Raw genomic sequence first — 10000 nt, forward strand, 5'->3', positions numbered from 1 at the left:
TGTTTTTAAAAATTGATTTTATTGTTTAAAAATGATTCTTGGAGTAAGTTTTATCTATTCTATACAGATCTGACAGATCTATACACCCTGTACTCCCTTCATCGCAAACGATTGAGACGAGTTGTTGGGGTACATTGGCCAGATAAAATCAGTAATGAGGATGTATATGACAGATGCAGAGTACAACCAGTCAGTTCGGGAATAAAGAAACAAATATGGAAACTGTTGGGACACGTGCTCCGACGAGATGAATGTATTCCAGCACAAATCTCGATGGATGAATACTTTAAACAAGGAGCCAACTTCACTTCCAACAACATTGAATCAAGATAAAAAAACCTATCAAATTATACTATTTAGAAACAGCAACAGAAGAACGAATTTCAACAACACAAGGAAACATCCAATTGCCCCAGCACCTTAACACACACGATGACATTCAAAAGCTAAGAACACTTGCACTGTACAGAGATTTATGGATCAAATTACTAACTGGATATTAGAAACAGACTGGTACACTCGAAATGTAACACACACACAAACACACATTCACGGCAATCGTCCATAGAGACAGCGCAGCCATAATTATTCATTCAAACAGATCTGAAAAGTTGTCTATGGAATAGTGCCAGACAAAGCAGAATGAAAAATACAAGGAAAAAAAAAACCCTACCCATCTGGTACTGTTTCATACACAGCTTTTCAGATCTTTGTTACTTATCTTTTTATAGAAGGAACAAAACTGACGTCACTCAGATCTTTGCTATTGTTTTAAGACAGCATTTTGGTGATTCATTCTCACTAAATCATATCAATCAGACAATAAACGTTCAAGGTTACACACATCATTTTGTGTGTTGATAAGTTGTATTCGGCTAGTGTATGTTGTGAGTAATTTTCCTAAACGCATAAAATCAACAGAAAATCAATGCAGTTTAACAAAGTGCAACATCTTTAAAATATTCGTATCACTGATTATTCAACTATACATATTCATTATTTGGCATCCACTCAATTCCGACACAAAACCGTTTTGACAAAATAATGAGTAGAATTTCAATGCCATTCTTGAAGACACCATAATATATTATTTCGACAGCCTGTGTTAAAATCGGGGATTCCGATAGCTCAGTTGGCAGAGCACTCACTTCTCGCGCAGAGGGGCTGAGATCAATCTTGGGTGAAGTAGAGATTTTCTCCCGACCTTCCTGTCGACCCGGCGGTGATGATTGGGTTGGGATTAGATCTGTCGGAACGTACTTTTCGATAGACTATCCGATGAGTCGCCTTCGACTCATTCATGGTCCACTGCACCTACTCAATAATTAATGTTCTGAATAGACAGCTGAACAAAACTAATATTTCTAAACAAGGTATTAGCTAATACATATTATGATGAATAGGTGTGAAAGTATTGACCATGGTCTTGACTATACTGAATAACGGTAGTTGGTTGGGAATGTTATTGAACCCTATAGGCTAAGTTACGGCCATTTAAAGTAGACAATCTGCAGAAAAAGTGGTTTTGAGAAAAAGTTTATTTCAAAGTTTGCTTCAAAATTTATTAAATGTCATTTCAACGTTTGAATTTTCCTCAGTGAAAAAAAAATAAAATTAAAGGTTTAAAGTGCAAATTTTACATTAAAATTTTGCGATGGTGTGCGGAAATGGGCCAAACTACCCTATTATTGTGAAGTCTCAATATTCAATGAAAAGTCCCAAATTGCCTTTGATAATCTCCAAAGTACTTTCATTGACGCGCGAACCATTTCTGAGGAGGGCCTCCTCATATATTATTATCTTGGGCTGTTCGGATGAAAAAAAAAATCAAAAAAAAAAAAAAAATCACAGTGACAAGGATGAAAAATTGCTTACATTTTTATCATATTTTGAACACAATAGTGATATAGTGTATTAAAAAGTTAACAGCTGTGCTATGAGAAGACACATATTCTAAAATTTGGCCAGAAAATTCGTCTTTCAAAAATCAATTAATTTTAAATCACTGTCATCTTGACAAAAACGTTCACCTGTGGCTTCCTTGAAGTGCCAGATTTCAGAGTTACTAGCAAGATTAGAGTGATTTTGATCTCTCGATATTTGAAGGACGAGGTTTTTGGTCAAATTTTTTTAACTGTTTATTTTTTTCAGACTATGGCAGTACTCTGAGGAAGAGTTGCTTCCCCTTGTTTCCAGCCAATGACTTTTAGTTAACGATTCGGTTATCATGAATCTAGAGCATTGTTATAAATATATTGATTTTATATTGTTATATATATATATACGCATAGTTATATTGCAATCTGTCTATCATAAGCGGGGATGGTGAATATTTTTTGTAAGACAACTTGATATTATGACTTCGGAAATTACACAAAGAAGAAATCATAAAGAATATTAGGGGAAAATCGTGGAAAAGCAAGTTCTTAAATTCTCGAAAGAACCCTTTTGCATTAGCGTGACCTGATTGAAATCGCCATATTATCTTCTACTGTTTACAAATTATCTGCTGTTTTTTAAAAAAAAATATCTTTGTGAAACAATTTTGTTTTTAGATCTACTTTTGTTTTAATTATTTTACTCTTGAAAACATACCGAAATCGAGCCTCGAACTCGAAGATAGAACTCGTCTTCTTGCCCATATTTATGAAAAACGGCCAGAAGCTGATGATGCACAGCTTTTCAATGTTAGAGCTACTTGCTGCTCTAGTATCTCAAAGTTCAACAACGAAAATAACCATGTGAGTGGTCAATGGCGGACAGATCAACGCTGAGAAACAACGGCCATTGATGATAGAACATTTGCTCAACACTCATCCAACACCTCTCTAATGCCTCTGACATCGCTGTGGAAAGCAACATTTTAGGTTGGACACTTTTGGGAAGACTTGGAATCACTGGATTCAGAACGAGACGGCCTTCTGTGCAACCTCAACTGAAAATAAGACCTTGGTGCTCGAGTTGCGCGTTGTAGAACCAGACCCCAATCTTATTGAGCACTTCTGGGATCTCCTCAAAACACCTACAAGGGATTAACCGGGCCAAGCAAGGAATGCTGAATATCTTTGGAACATTGTTGAAACAGAATGCAATGACATTGCAGCAATTGACATAAACCCCTTGATAAATTCTATCGAGAGACTTGTCCGAGCAGTGATTGGAGATGTAGCCGTACGCCGCACTAACTTTTGTTCCGTCAAATTTTTCGTCTTTTTCCGAAGCAGAGCAACTCAACTTGTGTTCTTTGAATCGTGGTTACTTTTAGGATAAAGCATGCATGTTGATGTCATTTGGATCACATACACTAAAGATATTGCTAATTTCTTTGATATAACTTTTGTCCAATTGGATCGATTCAAAACAAGTGTAAAGTTACTTTTGCACATGTGTGTATAATATTCATCTAAACGAATTTGATTATTGAGTTAGTTCACCACGTATTTCTAATTCTTTAATAAATGTTACCATAATCACTAACCGTCGGCAGGCTGAGTGTTTTCAAATGTATATTCTATAATAGTTTTTTCATTGTTTCATGTTTTTATAGAAATTAAATTATTATCATTTTCGGGTATTGTATGTTATAATAAGAACCGGATATCTGGGTCATATAATATAGGGAATGAGATTAGCGGAAGAGTAGCGTCCCTTGATTGGAAGTCACGAGCTGAAAAAGTTATTAGAGAGAGAACGTCATGTTGGTTGTGCGGCATGAGACACTCTTCACCGAAAGCGAGGACGAGAGAGACGCATGGGCAAAACCATTTTGACGTTCTCTCTGTAAGGTGACGTCCAATCAAGGGACGCTACTCTTCCGCTAATCTCATTCCCTATACATATGCAATTATAAACTTTTTATTTTGTTTATTTTGTGGCATTACCAGGCATGCTAATCACATCAATTGTCATCTCCCCTCCTCCCCCCCCCCTCCAATAATTCGATCCTCTCCAATTACTCATTCCGTTTCGCATGCCATTTATTTCTAGTTCTTTGACACGACAACAATCACTTTTATTATGTTATGGTATCCTATGGGAAATAGAGCTCTATAAATTATTTCATTCGGAAAAGATCTTTGAACTCTACACTCAGAACTTTAAGCAATTTCCTTCCTTAGCCTCAAAGTTTGTCTCCTTTATATTATATAATATGACCTATCGCCATAAAAGTTTCGTGTCGGAGTGAATCAAAATTTAAAAATTGTCCTTCAAATATCAATCGATTAAAACGGCATTCACGTTGTTAAAACCTCTCAAATTATGTTTTAATTTAGGGTAGATGGTACAGTAATGTATATGTAAAGAGTTTGTGTATGGAGATGCGTAGAAGTTTCCGTATGTGGGTTTGAGTGTACGTGTTTATGTGTGTAGGTGTGTTCGTGTGAATGCTAGTCTGAGTGATTGTTGAGCGCATTAGAACAATTATCAATGTATTAATGGATGTCCTTCAAATATCCAATCGATTAATACGACACTCATCTTGTACAAATCTCTCAAATCTTTAAATATGATGAGGGTGACAAGATGTGGCCTATTAATTTTATTCATCAACCGATATTTGAAGGACGAGTTTTATGGCAACAATTTTTAAATGTCCATATGTTTGCAATGTAAAGCTTATTTTTTTCAACAGAGACAAGGCTATTACCGTATAGGTAATAATTTTTCACTTGAACAAGGCGATAAAATAATTTGACTTTTGTTTTTGAGTTTTTTACCCCCAAACACTCAACTTTGCGTATCCACAGAGGGACTCGAATCCTACATTAAATATCATACACCACAAATCCGCAGGTTAAAAAGCAATAACAAAGAAATATTGATAAATAAACTTTGATTTGTTAGTCAGGAAGCATCTCTACTCTTCTTTAAAAATATCAAAGTGACAAGTTAAATTTGGAAGCAGCCCACTTCTACACCATAGACCAAAGGGCTCAACTGGTAGTTGCTTCGGATAAGTAAGAAGCAGCCACGTGTGTCAAATAAAAATATGAAAAGTTGTGTACGAAATAACGCAGAGAGAAAAACACACCATAAAACATCCTAACAAGTCAGTCTGCCTCGAATGGGGATTGATCCTTAGACCTCCAGATAACCGTTTGATTGGGAGATCTGAGCTTCAATCCCCAGTTCAGGCAGTCTGATTTTTCGGGATGAAACTTTTTGTATTATTGTATCCTCTGCTTTGTCTGACTCTGTTTCAATCGTACTTTTTCAGATATTCATATAATATCTTTGGTTTCCAACTTACCGCCAGATCCTCATCACCTTTCTTCAAGTGGTTTGCAATGAACGTAACTCCATTGACGGCCTCTAAGACTTCCGGTGGGAAGGAGCTTGACGGTGGGTAATCTGCATCCATGTATTCTGATCTGCTCCTCACATTTTCATAAGTATGAAGAGGCTCTTGTCCCGGTACAGGCGTCGTTCTCATCTCTATACCATTTTCAGTCCTTATAGACACTGTACTGGATGAATTTGCCTCCGGCCTCTTCATAAACAGAAGCCTGGGTAAGATTTCCGTAAAAATCTGCCTGACCCAAGGAGACATTTTGTGTGTGGTGGGTGATTTGAAATTAATATGCAATGTATATACCGTCATTGTAATAGACATAGTCACAACTATCATGATAAAGAGTAAATACTTTCCAATAAGTGGGATAACGAGGGACGTGGGAGGGTTCATTTCGGACAGGAGCAAAAAGAACACAGTGAGGGCGAGGAGAATCGAAATGGATAACGTGATTTTCTCCCCTGAGTCGGATGGTAAGTAAAACACAAGCACAGTGAGGCATGAAATGGACACGCAGGGCATTATAAGATTGAGCGTGTAAAACAGGGTACGACGTCGTAGCGTTATATTGAACGTGACATCGGGAAAAGGCTCAAGACAGCACGAATAGAATTTAACGCGACGCATCGCTGTCACGTTTAGAATATCCCACTCAACATTGAAGTAGTAATCCGTAAGATCTATTCCTCGTGGAATTATGATTTCGGTGTTTTGACCGTCATTTTGGCGCTCCGTTCCATTGCAAAGATGTTGAAGGTCCACTTCGTAGCCGTGATAACTCCAAGTACTGAATTTCAGAAAACACTCTTGGATGTCGAAGGGGAAAAATTCTACGTCTATAGGACAGTAACTCTTGTAGATGGCTGGTGGTTCCCAGACCACCAAGCCGGTGTGGTTTACGAGGGCTTTTGTTTTCAACGTTATCTGAAAGTCCCCATCGGCGCTGTGAATAGAATATTATAATTGAATATGAATGATAATGTGTAAATATTGGATTATGATTTTTCTATTAGGAACAAGAGTTTGAAACCAGGTATAAAGCGAATTGGGGGTCCCCGATTGCTCAGTTGGAAGAGCACTCGTTTCACAGGGACCGAGATCGATCCGGGTACAGTCGAGACTTTTTTCTGACCCTTAGTCCACCCAGCAGTGATTGGGTAGCTGGGTCTGTTAGATCTGGCGTAACGTTCTTCGCAATAGACTAATGTCTTATCCAAAGTATAGCAAGCAATTGCTATTGCCCCTTTCATTCTAAAGGAACCGGGATAAACTCCGGCTCCACGGGTCTAATGGCTCTAAAGGACTAATTTATAAAGCGAATTCTTTCTGAAATTCTATTTTAAGTCATCACCGAGAGATCTCTGACTAGTATGTTATATAACCCACAGTCTCAAAACGATATTAATTTGGGATGAATTGGACTTTAACAGTGAATTTATAGTCAAAATACCATGATACGCTGATTTGTTTATGATATCTTGAGTAAAATAAATATAAGATAAATAAAAATAAAATAAAATTCCCTATATTCATACCAAAGGGGAAATTTGACTCTCGGGTATATTCCAAGCGGAGACTGGAATAACCCAGGTGTCAGCCGCAATGCAGCGCCGCAAATTGAACTATGGCGGGACATCTTGCTCAAAGCCACGCAACGCAGCGACGGATGATCGAACTTGATACGTTTCGGATAAGAAGCAAAGACCGTATCGCTGCCTCCTTATGTATTACTGAAATTCTATATATTTCATTATTGAAGTATTTCTGTGGTCAGCGACAAAAAACCCCCGACCTTTTGACACAGCCTGTATTGTCCTATGTACACATTAAAGTTAGAAAATCACACACTTACTTGTTATATAGCACAAGATCTGGAATCCATATCTTTTCCGATGGGATATTTAATATTTTGACTCCCCCAAATTCGTCTGGATCCCACTTCAGTCGGCTATCGTACCACTCCTGAAACGATAGACCAATAACAATGAGAATTTGCTCTTAATGTATTTCAAAAGTTAAAAAAAAACAAAACAAAACAAACAACAACTCAATGTTAACAAATGGGAAGCAGAAGTTGTGACATCAAACATTCCCCTCTCCCGGTTTTTAACTTGTTGGAAATCCTCCGGACAATGAATGACCATATAATAGGCTTCAACAATCGTGACGTCACTTCCCTCGTAATGACGCATAATAACTTAGTAAATGGGTCTAAACTATCGGGACACTGGTGGACGCCCTTATGAAATACTTCTCCAAGGAGGATAAAAGTGTATTCAGAGGAGAAAACATTATAAATCTGATCATGTTTTGACTTTTATATATTCTGATCACATGACATGTGAAAAAGTTCTAGCCAGCGTGAAGTATAAAAAATACCGATTTTCTTTGTTCAGAACTAAACTGCTCGTTGCTGGGCGGACGTGAATTCAGACTATTGAATCCTATTGGTTACATAATGAATCATAAGGTGGCATAACCATTTTATCAGTAGGATGTATAGATAGTATGCGCTTGGCTAAGAAGCTCATAACATTGCCATCCGGAAGTATAAGGAACCAACACACAAATCTATGTGTAACCTTAAACGTTTATAGTCTCGTTAATAGAGTTTACTGAGAAGTGCTCATAAACGCGGATGGCAAAGAACAATAACAAAGACCCCAGTGACGTCAACTTCATTCTATCTATAGAGGCGGATTCTTATGATAACAGATGTAAAAGAGCGATGTTGGATGATCTTTCTTAACGACCAGCGTACATTAAGGCAAGGAAATAAGATGCCATCACCCTGAAACGAGACCAGTGGCACAATATATGTATCTAGTTCTCCGGATTACCGGTTTTACACTTCCAATGAATTTGGAACCAGTATTTTTACATCACATTTTGGTTCCCTATTCGGCATTCAAAGGTTTAATCAAAATTCCATGTTTTTGACCTTTCGTCTCAAACCGGTATTATGTCGAGATGACCTAGATATTAAACGGGTATTACGAAAACACTTATGAAATCTTCTTTTTAGCACTCTGAAATTCTTTATTCATAAGCTTCACTAAAACATACATACTCAACTTAGGTCTCTTATTTTGGGCACCAAAATCATCCCAACATAACATCGATTTGAACAACGGGTTGCATGTATAAAGGTAACACCCCTAACCCCCCTCCCTCCGGGGGGTGGGGGGGGGAAACAAAACCAAACCTAAACAAACAAACAAACAAACAAAAAACTTGAACATTCATTCATTCATATCTTGTCGCGCCAGTGAGTCAGCCAGTCCCGGGCAGTCTGGTTGCATTCCCTCAGGTCAGCATTGGTGCAGTGAGGTCCCAGCGAGCATTCAGACAGGATGTGGTCCATGGTCTGTCTGGGGTGACCGCATGGGCATTCAGTGCCCGGTGAGATTTTCCATTTAAAGAGGTTGGTGGCGGTGTTTCCCACCTTTGCTCTAGCTCTGTTCAACGCCACCCATTCTTTTCTCTTGAGGTCTGTGCCTGTTGGGAGCTTTTCTGTTGGGGGCTGGAGGGCATCGTTTGCTGTCTTGTCCCATTCTACCCATTTGTCCAGGCGGAAGAATGCTGAGTGGTCTGGGTGAAGGCTCTCTACTGTGAGGAACATTACTTGAACATTAATATAGAGTAATATCCACCGAACGTGCAAAATGTGCTTTACAAGGGATCTCTAGCCAACAACAACGCTTCACATGTAGGACGAGACGACTGCTAGTTGTGTGATTAGATCTCATTGAATTCGATTAATCGGACTTTAAACGTTAGAGTGCTACGATCGATTGATCGAGAGTGTAGAAAAAGTATTTTATTCAAGCGCTTACCATCTTTGTATTTCTGTTTGTTTGCTCCTTTTAGCACTAAATACCATTGTTTACATTACAAAACTGTCCGAAGGGTGTGGTTTTGTTCCCGTCCACTAGGTGTCCATTATAGTAATGATATGCGTTAAGGTAAAATACTCAAAACATCCGCCAGCCAAATTAAGCATACTAAAACACAAAACCGCGTGTAACCTTTAAGCTTCATGGTCTTATGATATAATTAATGAGAACTATTCGGCGGTCTAATAATAATAACAACTAAGAGCTGAGTGACGTCAACTTGGTTTATTCAATTACCGTTAAGTTTGCTCCTTTTAGCACTAAATAACATTGTTACATTCGGACGACTGTCCGAAGGACGTGGTTATGTTATCTTCTACTATGTGTCTATTCTGCCGTTGTATTGAAGAACACAGTAAGTGCTATTTGGTTACCATTGCAAAGAACGGCAGTATTCTATATTATATCATTCTGAACCAGGTACCAAAAAAGGATGCAACACTCGCTGGATTCTAGTACGCCGAATTCCGGCACGCTATGTAATATGGCACGCTGGAACTGGGTGACCGAATTTTATCTGAAGGTCTTTACCTCCCATGAGCATCAGATATCGGCACGTTCGGATTCAAACATACTTTTTGGCTTTTCCCGAGAGCATACTACAATCCGGCGTGTACTGTATTAAAGTTAAAATGACCAGAAAAGTGAAATTTTAATTTTCGTCAGTTTAATAAATAAATGATATCCATTCTCCTCAATAAAATATAGAACCTATTTTTTTAAAACCTCTAAATCAAATTTTTATCACCTAAATCGCCCCGATATAATATTGTTTTTAGTTGATTAGCTGAAGTTCAAGTGTTTGTATTTG

General features: G+C 38.0%; 1 protein-coding gene across 3 annotated transcripts in view; it reads right to left on the reverse strand.

Moving 5' to 3' along the window:
• The window catches only part of LOC144965764 (acetylcholine receptor subunit alpha-like 1), a 124652-nt gene that overhangs the window by 3534 nt on the left and 111118 nt on the right, over window positions 1–10000 (reverse strand). For all 3 annotated transcript variants that reach the window (XM_078901443.1, XM_078901441.1, XM_078901442.1), the window contains exons 4-5: window positions 7146–7255; window positions 5252–6236 (exon numbers count right to left, since the gene is read on the reverse strand). In XM_078901443.1, the coding sequence (XP_078757569.1) occupies window positions 5252–6236; window positions 7146–7255 (1095 nt within the window). The remainder of the gene's footprint in view (window positions 1–5251; window positions 6237–7145; window positions 7256–10000) is intronic.

Source organism: Berghia stephanieae, chromosome 2 (assembly GCF_034508935.2).
Source record: "Berghia stephanieae isolate SIO BIC M18660-M18661 chromosome 2, UCSD_Bste_1.3, whole genome shotgun sequence".
In the NCBI taxonomy this organism is placed as follows: domain Eukaryota; kingdom Metazoa; phylum Mollusca; class Gastropoda; order Nudibranchia; family Aeolidiidae; genus Berghia; species Berghia stephanieae.